General features: G+C 40.9%; 1 protein-coding gene across 4 annotated transcripts in view; it reads right to left on the minus strand.

Moving 5' to 3' along the window:
- The window catches only part of LOC127646944 (phosphoinositide 3-kinase regulatory subunit 6-like), a 50,871-nt gene extending 34,280 nt beyond the window's left edge, over positions 1 to 16,591 (minus strand). For 3 of the 4 annotated variants that reach the window (XR_007970983.1, XM_052130936.1, XM_052130934.1), the window contains exons 1-5: positions 4,791 to 4,916; positions 3,819 to 3,927; positions 3,514 to 3,600; positions 742 to 833; positions 2 to 70 (exon numbers count right to left, since the gene is read on the minus strand). Coding sequence is in view for 3 of the 4 variants with exons in the window: in XM_052130936.1 (XP_051986896.1) it covers positions 2 to 70; positions 742 to 833; positions 3,514 to 3,600; positions 3,819 to 3,867 (297 nt within the window). In the remaining variant the exon portion in view is untranslated. Of the gene's footprint in view, position 1; positions 71 to 741; positions 834 to 3,513; positions 3,601 to 3,818; positions 3,928 to 4,790; positions 4,917 to 14,165; positions 14,300 to 16,453 lie in introns of those variants that run through there. The other variant, XM_052130935.1, reaches the window with a different exon arrangement.
- Positions 16,592 to 17,020: the final 429 nt, after the last annotated feature.

The following is a 17,020-nucleotide window of genomic DNA, read 5'->3' on the forward strand; positions in this document are numbered from 1 at the left end:
CCTGTATAACTGTATAGATGAGTGTATTAAGTAAAGGAATGAGGTGTTTCTTGCAGTCAAATCTTTCAGCCTAGATAAGAAACATTATATACAGTAAATATAAAGTAAATCATGTGTATCATATATCCATCCATTCATTCGCTCATTGATATAAATCTAATACGCAGTAAAAAGGTTTTGGCACATAACTTGTACTTCTAAATGAACTGATTTTTGAAGTCAAAATATTATTTCATATGACTAAATCAACCTGACTATATTGAGTTACACCAATGAAAGTAAGGTTTTCAAAGTCAGGTCAGGTAGAAATAGCTTTTTATGATATCATCTTCCATGTATACAGTTTTAACAGTGCGGTTGTTTTTGTCAGATAACCTAAAAATGTGCAGTAAAAACTACATTAGGTTACACCAACAAAAGTAATTTTTAAAGGTTGGATAAAGTAGCCACTTAACACTACAGTTGCCATTGGACATATCTGTGTTACTGAATCATTGTTAATTATGAGATGATTAATCTACTCTTTACTCATATTACAGTACTGGGAGTGACAGATCATCACATTCTTAATGTGCCAAGGAGGTAACATACAGTAACCTATTATGCCAAAGTAAACACTATTGTTATTTATTCAAGAGTATCATTTAACCTTCACTGGACATGCTAGAACTATTGCGTCAAGACACTCCTATTGTCTGAAACATTTCAACCAACACTTTGTCTTAGAAACTGATGACTCACTCTCTCTAGTTCCTTGATGGCCATCTTCACCAGAGCCAGTCTTCTGAGAGAACTGTCCTGCACCTTCTTATGTAACGTCCATCTCAGCATTCCTGCAGGAAAACAGCCATAAACAACTCTTAATACAGTACAAACTAACATCAAAAACCAGGCTGAGAACTGAGATCAGAATAATAAAATGTTTCTCGTAGGGGAGCTAATTGTCACGGTAGGTTTGTTTTTGAAAGTTAAGCATACCTTCAAGTCAAGTCATGTATAGCCATATACTTCAAAGTCTTGGATTAAAAAACTAATACACATTTTCACTCTTATTGCCAGAAAAAAAATCTAAAGGTTAAATGAACACATGTTGGCCTTTTGTGACAACATGGTGTTCACAAAAACTCTAGTTTAAGAGGGTTTTGAACGTGTTTTTAAAATTAACATACAAAAACGCTGCTGGAGAAAACACACAATTGTGTATTCTGACATTTAACTAAAAACCTTGGAGTTACTGAGATACATAGCCCTTGTGACAACTTCCCTGTTTAACAACCAGCCTCGGTCTCCCCTATTTCTAGTGTAGCTTGAAGCTTTCACCCAATTTTTAAATACAGACATACAACCTTACAAATCTCAAGAGTTCATGGCAAATTTGCTGTAAACATGCCGCCAATTCACCACTGATTATTTTTACATACAAATGAGCTTTGCGGCAAACTTGTCCATTGTTGCCAAAGGTTTACTGTAGAACAAGAGCTGCAAATTCTGTCAAACATTTGTGGCGAATCACAATTTAATTTGCATGTGAACATAATGAGTAGCAAATTTGTGGCAAGTTAGAGGCTAGTTTGCCAGAACTCTAGATTTGTTGTAAGGGCTATAGGAGAACACAGAGTCTGTAAGTGATGTTCTGCCATGCTTGCGAGAATGTTGTTTGCCTTGTTTGCAAATGTTGTTCTATGGTATCCATGCAGAAAAAGCAGTGTTGGCATGATGACAGAAGACACTACATATAAGAATGTAAATTGTGGTTTGGTATTTAAGCAACATTATTTTAAAAGCCATATCCTATACTAAGTGTTCCTTTTGATGTTTTATTTAAATAAGAACTCACACCATGAGGTAATTATGAGGTAATCATATAATTACACACAGAAAAGTTTCGCTATGTTGTCAAAAGTATGTAGTCATACTTCACACTTACGTGTGCTTGTTGAGCATGTCATTTCAAATCCATTAGCATTAATACAGAGTTGGTCATCCCTTTACTATTATAACAGCTTCCACTCTTCTGAAAAGGCTTTCAAATAGATGTTGGATCATAGCTGCGAGCAATTGCTCCCATTCAGACATGAGTATCTGAGAGGTAAGGCATTAATGTTGGGTTATGGGTTGTCACGAACCCCGCTCCTCTGCCCAATCCCCGCTTCCTCGAGCACGCACACGCGCTCCCCTTCGTCCAGCTCACGCGCACGCTCGGCTTCACCGAGCACACACACACACTCCGCGAGCATACTCGCTCGCTTCCCGCTCCCTCGCTCCGCCCCCTCGAGCTTCTACGCTCGTTTTGCTCGCTCGAGCTTGCACGCTCGTTTTACTCCTACGAGCTCACATGCTCGTACACTATCTCCCCCCCTCGGGCTCACATGCCCACTTCTATCGCCAGAACATTATGCACACCTGCACTCGCGTCATCTGCACTCCTGTTCATTGTATACACCTGCACTCGTCCCTATCACCTGTCATTGTTTACACCTGCACTCGTCTCTATAAATATCACAGCACATTCGTCTCCCGCTTGGTTATTGTATTTAGTTTCCCGTGTCCTTGCCCCCCGCTAGTCTCGCCTAGTTTTGAACTCCTCTTGTTTACCCCTTAGGTTGCCAGCTCCCCTTGTTCCCCTGTCGTTGATCCCGCTAGTCCCGTCTTGTTCTACGCCATAGTTGTTAACTGTTTTCCCGGCTTCGACCTCCCGCTCTCGTTGACCACTCTCCCGGATTTGCCCCTTCCTTCTATTCTGATTCCCCGGCTCCGACATCACGCTCCCCTTTGACGCCTCTTCACTGGATTTGCCCTTTTTTGTACTTTGCACGCTTTGTGTTTAATAAAGCTGTTTTGTATTCGACATTGTGACTGTCTCTTCTTGTGCGGGTTACATGGGTATTGGCTCGCAGTCAGTGTTCAGTGAAGTTCATGTCTGTGTTTGTGCAGGCCAGTAAGTTTTTCAATACCATACTTAATAATAATTTCTTTATGGACCCTTACGTTGTGCACAGTTGCATTGTCATCACTGACCCAAAAAGGGCCCTTTCCAATCTGTTGTCATAAATTTGGAATAGAAACATTAAGATTTGTCTTTACTGTAATTAAGAGGCCTAGCCAAACATGTTTATCAGAAGGATGTGTCCACAATTTTCTTCAAATGTGGTTTCAAAGGAATGTGTACATTTTTAAAAGGGATTCTAGGTCACCCAATAAAAAAGCTGGTTCAGCTCTTTTCACTGTAAGGCAGTAGACATATATAGAAATAAACAAGGACTGCTATTTCTATGTAGGCAGGAATCTTGACAAACTTTGATTGGCAGAAGATAATCTATGTGTGGTACACCCTGAAATTTGTGAGAGCAGTGGTTTAGAAACACAAAAATCAAGAACAAACACACTGGCACACTGGTTATCAGATGTTACATCACTGAGGCATGTACAGAAGCAATCTACTATATCTGGGTTAAGTTTGGTATTCAGTTGTATGCTCTTTAGGTGTGTGTGATCTGTTAGTGTGTACCATACCTTTGTTAACACCTGGTTGCTCAGAGTCTGTTTCTCTCAGAATGGTTAGCAGGCTGCGGTTTATTTCGGATTCAATGGCATCAAATTCTGATTTTAAAAAGACAACGTAATTTAAAATGCTATCAAAAACAGTGTGACTGCACAATCTGAGAGACATTTCAAGACTAATGAGCAGAAAATAAAAAATTCAAAACCTGATTTGTCAAAAAGCACCCTACTTTATTTATAATATACTATGAGTATCTCTCTCTCTCTCTCTCTCTCTCTCTCTCTCTCTCTCTCTCTCTCATGAGTGCAGTCAGTACCTCCTTTGTCCATCATGTTAATACTGCTAGAATTTTTCCAGAAAGCCATACGGTTCCTTGGTCCCTCAACTCATAATGAGGTAATGAGAAATAATCACCTCTGTACCCACTGTTGACAGAAAGAAAATACCACGTATTATATGACATATTATTAATTTCATTACAATCCTGAGATGCATCAGCAAACCCTCTGCTTATGGTGAGAGAACATTAAACCGCAGATGGATGGAACATTACACAGATTTATTAGTAAATCCAATGCATGGTTCAACTTCATCAAGATGATGGTTATATTAACGTGACTCATTCTTCCATTTTCCACTTCACGATTCTTACATTTTTGTATAGCACATCAATATTTCAGATTAAAAATCACAGAGACAGCAAAAGGTAGTCAAGTTTGATATATTTGGATTACATGATCACATACACTCTTTAATTGATTACTAAAGCTGTGAAATACCACACACTCACATTCAATACTAGCTAACTGCCTCAGGTGCACCTTTACCCACCTCTGATTACACAAGAAAACTTTCCATTACCTTCATTTCAATCTCTCCAACATGGTTCATAACTGACTAGCAATGTAATCACTCTACTTTATGCCTAGACACTTTAAAATAAAAACAAGTTACAACAGAATCCACTTCCAGAAAAAAACATTTAGGAGAGGAAATGGAGAAGGACTGGAAAAAACAATCATGTGATGTTAAGTCCCAGTTCTTTAGATAGCTATCAAAGTGTAAAACCGGAACAAGTGCTAATAACATGCAGCAGAAATAACTGGAATTGAACAAAGGGTCCTTTTTAGTGACCGGCACGGCTCACAATTATACAACTTTCCGATAACTCGGTTTCTCAGTATTGAACTAAAAATAACATTTAACGGGCTAATTAAATCATGCATCAACTGCCAGTTAAGGTCAAGAGTACTTAAAACATAAGTCCAACAAAAAGGAGATCACTTACTTTCTTTTGTCCTTGTAAGAAAATGAATGGACTACATCATATGGGATATGTACAAAAACCTGAGCTAGCCAGCCAGTCAGAGTGAGAGCTGAACAATGAGTAACACTTCCTCTAACTGCTGTGGCAGTCACTGAGGACAACTGCAACTTTGACGAGTCTGAGTGAAAGTAAGGGAGGTACGAGAAACAGAGAAAGAGTAAGAGATAGAGGCATGGCAGAGGAAAGTTAGGAGGAGGATTAGGGGAGGAAGAGTGGCTAACGTGTAAAAAGGGTGCACAATGTGGGTGTGTGGACAAACTGGAGAGAAAGTCCTCTGAATAAGAGTGCTTAATTTATCATACATGTTAGTACCAACACCCTGAACCTAAAATTGGATAAGTTCACTGTGAACTTTCTCATATCCAGCCCAACAATGTGACACATATGCAAATATGTTTCTGCAGAGCTAAGCCTTGTGCAGCCGAATGGCAAAAGCAGCATGCAAAGATTAAGCCCCTGTTACTGTACAAAAAGGCATGTTTAGAGAAACAGGGTCAAGAGCGCTGTATCAGCACAGCGAGCTGAACCACAGGTTTCCTGTCGTTCACTTGGCCCGCTCTCTCTTACAGAGAAGGCAGATAACAGGACTTGACACACATCCTGTCCCCATAAATGTGGGGGCGGATCACACTCGGCTGAGATATATTTAGATCCAGCCAAGTGAGAAATTTGAACTTTTACTTTCATGCCTTAGGTTTAAACTTCACTTCTACCCAGACAAATCTGAAAATCTGAAGAAAAAAAGAACAGCAACAAATCCACCAATAAAGGGCATACATGCATGCATGCACAGTTATAACTTAACGAGAATTAATGTTTTTTGTTTAACTTGAATGAATGGTGTTCGATTTACATGAATGAATGGTGTTCATATAACTATAATCAATTATGTTCTCTTACATTTAAACCTTCTTGTTTGGTCTACAGTACATGTTTATATCATGTTAAATGAAGTCAATTTGGACAAGTTACTAGAACTAGGTATAATGGCAGTTATAAATTACAATCCTATTTTCTAATTTTTCAGTGACTGTCAAACGAGGCTCCAGAGGCTGCACACAGTATGAATCCATTTATTGGAAAAAAGTTCTGAAGTCTGTTGTACATACCACATTCAAAGCTGAAGGGAATATAGGTTCAAAGTTAAGCTCAATCGAAAGCCTTGTGACAGTGTTGATTACCACAAAATTATTTTGATTCACCTTCCTTTTCTTTAAGTAAGGCACTTACAATGGATGTAAATGGGGCCAATTATTTGAGGATTTAAAAACACTGTAAACCGAAAGTTCTACTAACTTAAATTTTTTTTAGGTAAATGGTTACCTTTTACAAGTTTCAAAACTTAAGTCTCGAGTATGCATAACTTGTTTTCTCAGAAACAATCAATTAAAATGAATGAGTTTGGTTAAAATATGCAATTACTACTTCAATGACCACAATTCAAAATTAAAAGTTTTGCAAACTTAATAGTTATACATTTACATTTATTAATTTGGCAGATGCTTTTATCCAAATCGACTTACAAAAAAGGAAAACATAAGTGAATCATCTTAAGGAGACAGTGGTATGAAAAGTGCCATATTACAAAGTTTCACTAGCATTAGAATAGTATTCAAAACAGATTAAAATTCAACAAGAATTAAAAAAAAAGATTTTTAGTGACTGGTTAAGTGCTCACAGAAAAAAACTTTTTTAGCCGTTTTCTGAAGACAGAAAGTGATTCAGCTTCACAGATGGAGTTGGGAAGGTCATTCCACCAACGTGATATGATGAAGCCAAAAGTCCAGGAAAGTGTTTTGGTGCCTCTTTGTGTTGGTACGACAAGGCAATGTTCCTTAGCCGACCGCAGGCTTCTAGTGGTCATGTAGCTCTGCAGAAATAATTTTAGGTATGCTGTTCTGTATACCAGCATCAGAGCCTTAAACATGATATGTGCATCAATCGGCAGCCAGTGAAGAGAGACAAGGAGTGGTGTAACATGCTCTCTCTTTGGTTGATTAAAAACCATATGTGCTGCTGCATTCTGGATCATTTGCAGGGGTCTAATTGTACAGGGAGGCCTGCAATGAGAGTTTTAAAGTAGCCCAGTCTAGTTATGACAAGTGAATGAACAAGAAGTTGTGTGGCATGTTCAGAGAGGAAGGGTCTTATCTTGTATCCTGATATTGTAGAGTGTACATCTAAATGAACTTGTAGTCTTTGAGATGAGGTCTGTGAAATTTTGTTTGTTATCGATGGTTACCCCTAGATTTCTGACAGTTTTGGAAGGCGTTACTGTACAGTAGTTGCACCCAGCTGCACGGTGATGTTGTGTTCAACAGCAGCAGTAGTGGTTCTTGCTTGTTTGGTGCCCTGGGCGTAACCCGCTTCAACACGGCCCTAAAGTTGTTGACCAGGGCTGGGGGGGGGGGGGTTGTGGTGATTCTAAATGAGAACGCCCCCAATATTGTTGTTGACCGTAGGGGGTGGGGGGTTACATGGGTTAAATCACCCATGCCTAAATCCGCTAATGAACAGCAGGGTTGGCTGAAAAGAGTTCGGAGTTCGGTCTTGGCTGGGTTAACTTGGCTGGAAAGACAAGTAGAGTAGCGTGTCATCAGCATATCACTGGTAAGAGAAACCATATGCCTGAATGATGGGTCCAAGTGTTGTTGTGTATATAGAGAATAGAAGTGGCCCAAGTACCGAAACCTGAGGTACCCCACTAAGTAGCTAATGTGGTTTGGACACCTCACCTCTCCAGGCTACATTAAAGGATCTACCTGAGTGATAGAAATTAAACCAGTCAAGCAAATTTCCAGTGAGGCCCAGCGAAGAGAGGGTGGAGAGTAAGATCTAATGATGACTGTGTCAAAGGCTGAAGAAAGGTCCAGCAGAATCAGTACAGATGATCTGGATTCAGCTGACTCAGTGACATTCAGCGAGGAGAGTCTCGGTGGAGCGTCCACTTTTGAAGCCTGACTGATTGTCATCCAGCAGCTTATTCTGTGAGAGATAGGCAGATATTTGATTGAAAACTGACCTTTTTTTATACAACTTAAAAATATATATGTTCCCCGTCTGTCGCTCACTTCGACGTTGTGTAGAAGAAGCAACACTAGGGTTCACTCTTGAGAGCCTCACGCAGCTCTGAAATTGGGAAAAGGCCAATGAGAAATTGGCAGACAGAATTTGCGTGTCCCGCGCCCAGACATACGGGTACAAAGGGAGGGAAATGCTTCTGTCCATTCAGAAATTTTCTTCGGAGCCGACCGGTTGTGTGATCAACGAGCTGCTATTCACAAGGTTGTTCACTTCATCTCTATGAGCGTATGCTGTTGAATCTACGGCGCATATCAGCGGCTTTCTCCTTCTCTGCACAGCAGTGCAGCTTTGCCCCATCGGCGCTTCGACAGCACTTTCAAAAGAGTTTATTTCTCTATAAGAGACAATACAGCTGGCGTTGAACGTTCTTTTCAGGACGCGTCTTTTTAAAGATGTTTTTCCACCCCTGTGTAGTTTCTGGATGCGGTTGAATTTCTCTCCACTTCTGACGGTCATAAGAGCTGCCTCGAGTTCCTGGGCTGCGATCACAAGCAGGCAGCGTTTTATGAATGGTTCATGTTCTCAGTGCGAGAACATAGCCATGGCAACGTTGCGGTTGCGGCTTTCTTCCCTCAAAACCACTGAGAAAGCCACTTCAGCCGCCCCCGTGCCTCGTATCCTTCCTACGGGATTGGGGCTGGCGATGAAGGCGATTTAGGGCATACAGCGGGCTCGGTTTCGCCGGGTAAATCCCCACATACCACCCGCTCCCCAGCACGGGTGCGCTGTCACGATAAGTTTTGCTCAGCTGAGAGTGGAGGCTTCACCCCAGTTGGTCCAGCTGATTTGGGAACGGTTCGGCAAAGCACAGGTAGTCCTGTTCGCGTCCCAAAAGACCTCCCACTGCTTGCTCTGGTATTCCCTAATGGAAGCTTCCCTCGGGACAGATGCCTGGCACACGGCTGGTCCCGGGGGCTGCGCAAGTACACATTTTCCCCAGTGAGCCTTCTTGCACGGGTGCTGTGCAAGGTCAGGGAGGACGAGGAACTCAGACTTGGTTCTCGGATTTCGTGCTCCTCGTGACAGCTACTCCCTTGCGAATTCCCCTGAGGAAGGACCTCTTTCTCAGGGACGGTGCACCCTCTGGCATCCACACCCAGACTTCTGGAAACTCCACGTCTGCGACGATGCGGAAGATCTAATTGGCCTACCACCTGCTGTCGTAGACACGATCAACCAAGCCAGAGCTCCCTCTACCAGGCAGTCTCGTTCCTTCTATCGGATAATGGAGGTTACAACAGTAACCATGATGTTTTCTCCCATGTCATATGCTTTGATGACAGAGAAACAAGGCAGGGCCGACGAGAGCGTTACAAACTCGCAGCAATACGGGTTGTATGGGACAAGTGGGTCCAGTGATTAGCCCTTTTTTTTTCAAACCAGGCCCCCACATCACTGTGGATGAATGTATGGTTGCATTTTGTGGCCGCTATCCCTTCAGGCACTATATACCAAGCAAACCAGACAAATACGGTATCAAAATATGGGCAGCATAAGATGCAGAGTCCAGCTAAGCCTGGAATATGCAGGTGTACACTGGTAAATCCCCTGGGGAAGCACCTACAAAAAATCAGGGCATGAGGGTGGTACTAGACATGGCTGAAGGACTGAATGGTCAGAACATTACATGTGATTATTTTTTCACCCACTGAGAATCATGTTGAAAGCGCCCTTGTTATAATATATTCTATGGTAAGGAACATGGAAATAGAAACTCCAGCCACTATTGTTAAATGCATTTCGGGGGCTCACGCGCCTGACATCAGATAAAATTTACAAGTGCTGGCTAATGCTAAATGTAGTTCCTCGTCTGTAGCTCACTTTGATGTTGTGTCGAATGAAGCGACACTAGGGGACTTTCTTGAAGGCCTCGGTTTCCTCTGAACTTGAGAAAAGGCCAATGAGAATTTGGCAGACAGAATTTGCATGTCCCTCCCCCAGACATACGGGCATAAAGGGAGGGAATCATGCATCTGTTCATTTTGAACGTTCATTCCGAGCGGCTGTGCGATCAGCAAGCTGACATCACTACTGTTCCACTCACCTCTATAGAGCATTTGCTGTTGGATCTATGGCGCTTTCTTCTTCTCTGCACGGCAGTGCAGCATTGCCCTTGGGCACTTCGACAGTGTTTCCTTAAAGAGCAAATAGACATGTAAAAGAGTATATTTTCTCTAAAAGTGTATACACATTGGTGTTGAACGTCTTTTTAAAGACGCTTCTTTTTAAAGATGTCTTTCCGCCTTTGTGTAGTTCATGGATGCGGCAGATATCTCTCCATTTCTGACGGTCATAAGAGCTGTCTCGCGTGCCTTGGCTGCAATCAAACGCAGGCAGCGTTTTATGAATGGTTCATGTTCTCAGTATGAGAACATAACCATGGCAACGTTGCAGTTGCGGCTTTCTTTCCTCCGAGAGAAAACCACTTCAGGAAAGTGGCCAGTCTGTTTACTCCCTTGGACCCCGCGAGCTGGATGTTGATTTTGCTGCTGCATCGGAGAGCGTCACAGCGGCGTTTGATGCTGATGACTCGACTGGGCTGTCACCTTCGGGTTTGCTCGTCCAGTCTGAGCCTGACGCGCAGATGTCCACTATGCTTGCCCGGGCTGCCGTGAGCACTGGGCTGGACTGGAACTCTCCGGCTTCCTCGCTCCTCCACTCTCACTACCCTCAACGGAGGAGTGGCCCCAAGTGGTCTCCACCCTGCATGCCATGGCACCACTAAAAATCCACCAGGCCAAGGCACTTAAAGATCTGCACTTGGGTAGTCCTGATCCTGATGTGCTGCAGGAACTGCGCTCGACAACCAATCGCGCCCCCCGGGCCACGAAGGTTACAGCGCCCACACTCGTGGTCCAGGAATAACATCTGTGGCTGAACCTGGTCGAGATGCAGGACCCCGACAAAGCCCGCTTTCTCAACGCCCCCGTCTCCCAATTCGGAGTGATAGGGAACACAAAATAACTTACTCAGTCCACTGACTTTATTAAGGACATTGCTTGCTGGGGACATGTAAATACTGTACAGCTATTCAAAGTGTCTATTCTCAGTTTGGCTGGGAACAACAGTGCAAAAGCGACCTTCCATTGATGTAATAGTTTCTTGCTTTCCTTGAATCAATCACAGTTCTCTCTTGTCAAATTCGCACAGTCTAGGAAGAAGAAAATAATGTGGTTCTTCCTAGAAAGCCTTCTTTTACTTCTTGCCTCGTGAAACACAAGATCTTTATTGGATGATTTCAGAAATTTGTCCAGAATTGATCAGGGCCTGACTCACTCAGCGGATCTCCGAACCGGGACCCTGTGAGCCTGCCCAATTTCCAGCTTATGGCCTGTTGTGTCAAGCAGACTTAGAAAGAGCCCATCTAGGAATTTCACCATATCCCGACCTTCTTCGTCCTCAGGATAATTGGAAGAGTTTTTGGGGTAGACCTGACCTGCTAAAGAGAGATGGACTCCATCCCTCCAGGGAAGGTACAGCTCTCATCTCTAGTATTTTGGCTCATAGTCTTAATAGTGAAAGTATTTGACTAACTGGGGCCCAGGGCAGGAAGCAGACAAACAAATCTGGTCATCTGCAAGCTGCCATGAGATGTCACACAGGTCACATAAACTACAACACATAGAGATGGTATCACCTATATATCACATAGAGGCTCTGTCTGTTCCCTGAACTACCAAACACAAACCACTCAATAAATAATTTAGAACAATTTGATTACGGTAATACTTGAAAATAACAAACAAACAAAAATGTAAGACAAACATCACACAAAGATTGGGCTACAAAACATGAGATATTTTTCAACCAAAGCACTAATTGTAAATGTAATTATTACAGATCATAATTTGGATGCACTCTAACTTGTCTTAAACCGGATGAATATATTAGTTTAAATTAATCTTCTCCCCCAGGTTATTGTTATAAACATGAGCCTCATATGGAGGGTCGAGGAGGAGGTGTTGCTGCAATTTACAGTGACGTTTATTGCATTACTTAGAGGACATACTGTAAGTTTTAGTCTTTTGAACTAATAATGCATAATGTGACACCGTCAGTGTCACGATTCCCCGTTGTCTGCTCTGTGTTTCTCCCCTGTCACCAATTCCGAATGACACTTCCCACAATTCCCTGCCCTCATCACTGCCAGTGTCATTGTGCTCACCTGTTTGTAATTTATTCATCATTCCTTATGTATTTAAGCCCTGTTGTTTGTTCATTCGTTGTTGGTCGTCAAATGTGAATGTTTTGGTTGTCCTCGATGTTTCTACCGCCCGTGCTCTCCGTGGATGTTTTTCGTGTTTATGTTTTGTTTTCCCCTCGTGGATGTTTTGTTTGTTCCCAGTGTTGTTCAGTTATTTTGAGTTATCCTGTTCACCCTTTTGTTCCTTTATTAAAGTGCTGCATTTAGATCCCCACTCCTCGTCTGCCCTCGTCTTAACAGTCAGAAACAAATACAAAATCTTGTCATCATTTGCCCTTTCTACAGTATGTTGGGCACTTCGTTCAGGAGCGGGTTTGGATATTAGCAGTAATTAATAATTATCAAAGCTATTTATTAATTATTAAAATCAATAGAACACTGACTAGCATAAACATTAGCTTATTAATCCTTCAAATCAACAATCATCAAAGATAATTATTAATGATCAAAATCAATAGAATATTAATAAGGATTCATTTTGCAGGGGCACCCCCCTGGAATCAGGGACTAATAAATGTAACTCATGTAAATGAGTGTAAATTTACACTCATCATACTGTATGTCGAAATGATTGATGCCTGTCACGCAAAACAAGAGCTCATTGATGTCATTAAATATCATTCTGTTTTTTTATTCCTGATACTCCTGGTCAGAGTCTGCCATTGCCATAAATATTTAGTTTATATGTAGGGTTACGTATTCCCTAAATGTAATGGTGCAACGCTCAAATATTTAGTAGTGCTTAAATTGTGACTTCAGCCAAAACGGTCTGGCATAGTGCCATATTGGCCCAGGTCCATCAGGCCAGAAGAAATAACTCGGCCCACTTGCGGTTGCCAGGCTCTTGTGAAACATAGCAATGAATGACAACCCAGAATCAGCCCAAGTACACTGGCCAGAGTCCGGGTGCTAAAACTGAGCCGACACAGCCAGCATAGGGCCACGGCAAAAAAAAATTGTACACTTAGCCGGTACTGGCCCGAGTCTGGGGACCAAATGGAAATGTACATTTCTACATCTATATAATAATGACAACAAAATGCTTTTTGCCAACGCAATATTAGCTTGCTTGCTAAATTAAGTATATACTTGCATTTAATCTAAAACAGAACATAAATTTTTTTTTTGTGTTCAGTATAATTCTTCTTGCGATGAATTTGTGAACAAAAACTACTAAAACGTATGTTGATAAAGACTCCTTCCAGTTTTTATATAAAAACAGAGCTTTGAATAATTTTTCTCTTAATGTTTTTCCATAAAACTACATTCTATTACCTCATTAAAATCCTTAAGATGGTATCTATTTCCACCTTATTATTTTTTTTTTAAAGAAATAACACTTTATTTTACAATAACCTTGTTACATGTTACATGTACTTACTGTAATAATAACAGTAAAGTATGCATAATTACATGCAACTAACCCTAAAACCAACCGTTTTCCTAACCCTATAGTAAGTACATGTTGTTAATTAATATTACTCAGTACTTAAATGCATAATTACACTGTAACAATGACACCTTAAAATAAATTGTAACCAAACTTAATATGCAAATATTTTTCATTTCAAAAGTTGAACTGCAGAATGGAAGCTTTTTTCAATGTAAAATCTGTTCTCAGTGTTTGTGAGGCTTTGGAGGCTTTAAATGTGGAGGCTTTAAGTTTTACACTTGTGTACTGTAGGTGTTATGCTTTACTGTGATTGGCTCTAAACTATTTGTGACGGTCAAATCGTCCTCACAGATACATGCCTTAAACTCAGATTTTAGGTGAGTTCAGAGCCTTCTGGCAACACTGAACATGCATCATTATATCAGCTTAAACATATTTATGTAGAAACAATAAGCAAAACAAACAGAAGTGGAGGGGGACTTAAATCTTAAACAAATTAGTTTATATTGGCCATAAAAAGACCCTATAAGAGGGACATATTGACAGAAAGAGAGATATAAGAGGGGGCACAGACAATGACACATATGGTAAGTTAGTCAGATAGAGCTCAGAAATCTCAGACTGAAGATATGATGGTAACTAATTTGGAACATACCTTAGAAAGAATTTGCTTGCTTTAGGGCCCACTCTCTTCCCCAATCTCAGATGCAAGCTGCAGCCATCTTTTTATGAACTTTTCAAAGTCTCTATCCGAAGCACTGGCAGTACTTGTATTTCTTCACCCAGATTCTGAAAAGAAAGAAAGAAAAATAATTGATAAATCTGGTGAATATGGCACATGTTTGCCTGTTCAAACATGAAGCTGGTTATCCTAACTGAGCATAAAGACTGTAAAAGATGGGAAAAAACTAACACTTTAAGGGGTTGTGCCCATTTATGTCACAACTAGGCTAAGTTTTCTTTGCCCTGCAGAAGTTCCTCCCATTGGTTCAGGACAAACATGTCCTAGTCAGGTCAGACAGCACCACCGTGGTAGCGTACATAAATCGCCATGGCAGCGTACGCTCCCACCACATGTCACGACTCGCCCGTCGTCTCCTCCTTTGGAGCCAGCCGTGACTCAGGTTGCCACTCACATCCCCGGCAAACTCAATGTGGTACCGGACGCGCTGTCACGGAAACGCTTGCCCGGCGGAGAGTGGAGGCTTCACCCCCAGTCGGTCCAGCTGATTTGAGACCAGTTCGGCAAGGCCCAGGTAGACCTGTTTGCCTCCCGAGAGACCTCCCACTGCCTGCTCTGGTATGCCCAAACAGAGGCTCCCCTCGGGGCAGACGCATTGGCACACAGCTGGCCTGCGGGGCTGCGCAAGTATGCATTTCCCCCAGTGAGCCTTCTTGCACAGGTGCTATGCAAGGTCAGGGAGGACGAGGAGCAAGCCACCCTAGTGGCCCCTTACTGGCCCACCCGGGCCTGGTTCTCGGACCTTGTACTCCTCACGACAGCCCCTCCCTGGCGAATTCCTCTGAGGAAGGACCTTCTTTCTCAGGGACGGGGCACGCTCTGGCATCCGCAACCAGAAGCACCAAAAAGCGCTTAAAAGTAATACATACAGCTCCAGTGGTTTAAACCATGACTTCAGAATTGGTATGACAGGTGTGGGTGAGAAACAGATCAATATTTAAGTAATTTTTTGCTATAAATTCTTCTCTCTGCCCAGTAGGTGGTGATATGCATGAAGAAAGTGAATCAACAAAAACACAAGAACTAGAAATGTGAAATATAAAGAGGAGATTCACTGAGCAGGGAGGAGAATGAATAGTAAAAAAGGAATTAAATATTGATCTGTTTCTCACCACATATATCATATCGCTTCTGAACACATGGATTAAACAACTGGAGGCACATGGATTAGACTACTTTTATGCTGATTTGTGGAGCTTCAATATTTTAGCACAGATTCACTTTCATTGTATGGACCAAAAGAGCTGAGATACTCTTCTAAAAATCATAATTTATGTTCTGCGGAAGAAAGAAAGTCATACACATCCAGGATGGCATGAAGGTGAGTAAATGATGAGAGAATTTAAATTTTTGGGGGAATTATTCCTTTATGAGCGTGATGTAGCCCATGCACCAAATAACATTTCCCATTTCTACTCTACCTCCTCTATTGTGCAGGACAAGAGGTGCCAAGTGATCCTGCTTATTTAGCTTTTTTTTTTTTTTGAATTCCTTGCATTGTTTTGAACACATTTTATGCAAAACAATAATGCTCTGTCGGCATTAAGGAAAATTTAGACCTTACACATTAAACTGATTTTAATGTAATTGTTTCATACATTATGATTTAAATTGGTGATTTGTGTATCACAATGTAATCTTCATTTCTGGCTCTTGTCTTGATCATGTCTCCATTTTATTTTTTCGAATCAGATTCATGCAGTGTTTATTATGGATGGGCATTCATCAATAATTTGGTATTTGAATATTTAAGCACATAAAAATCTAATATTTGAATATTCTATTATTTAAATGAAGGTAATTAATGTGAAAGAGCCATTGTAAAATATATATTTTTAGTCATAAAGTTTGCGTCACCATATATAAAAAAACAAGCATCAAATTATATTCAAAACAAGCTTATCATGTCCTGTGTTTTTATATATATATATATATATATATATATATATATATATATATATATTTAAACAAGCAATTCGTGAAAACAAAAAAGAATAGAATGAAAGCATTTAAGCTTACGCAAATCGAAGAAAAAGAAACCGCTAATGAAGTAGACTGATGTAAAAAGTAAACATACAGGACGAATATAAACACTTGACATATAATAGTTATGTTTATATTGTACCAAGTTTTTTTGTTGAGATAAACAAGCAACTATACTCATTTGTAAACACCAGTTTAAATGATTGAATGTCCTTTACCTCAGCTAACTAAGTCTTTCTCAGATGCCATGTTTGTTGTTTACAGAAGCGGCGCAGGGAATACGTTGCTACAGAGACGCTGCTTTCTGACGTGCTGCATGTATACAAGAGTAAAGTGTACACCGCTTATCCAGTATATTTAAACAGGAACATAGCTTTCTCACAGTAAGCCACATTCTCACAATAACCCGCGTTTTGGTGTCCATGATCTAAATATACAACAAATGTGATCAACTTGTGTCCACACTCAACAGCGCCACCCAGTGAATTCTGTTATAACTGCCAGATTTAGTTTGTGTGTTCAGGATTGAAGATGCATATGGCCAGCAAAGCACAACTTTGCGAAATTCAAATAGTTGTTTTACTATTCGAATAATTATTGCATAACGTATAGTCAAATATTCGACTACTCGTGCTAGTGTTTATCATAGATAAGTGATGTATTTTAAAAGTTGGCATACAGTGTTCATTATAATGGGGGATAGGTTTTGCAACTCAGTCCTCAATACTAGCTACTCATGAGTACTTTTAAATGAGCTACTCTTTTACTCTTACTTGAGTAGTTTT

Source organism: Xyrauchen texanus, chromosome 7, assembly GCF_025860055.1.
Source record: "Xyrauchen texanus isolate HMW12.3.18 chromosome 7, RBS_HiC_50CHRs, whole genome shotgun sequence".
Taxonomy (NCBI): Eukaryota; Metazoa; Chordata; class Actinopteri; order Cypriniformes; family Catostomidae; genus Xyrauchen; species Xyrauchen texanus.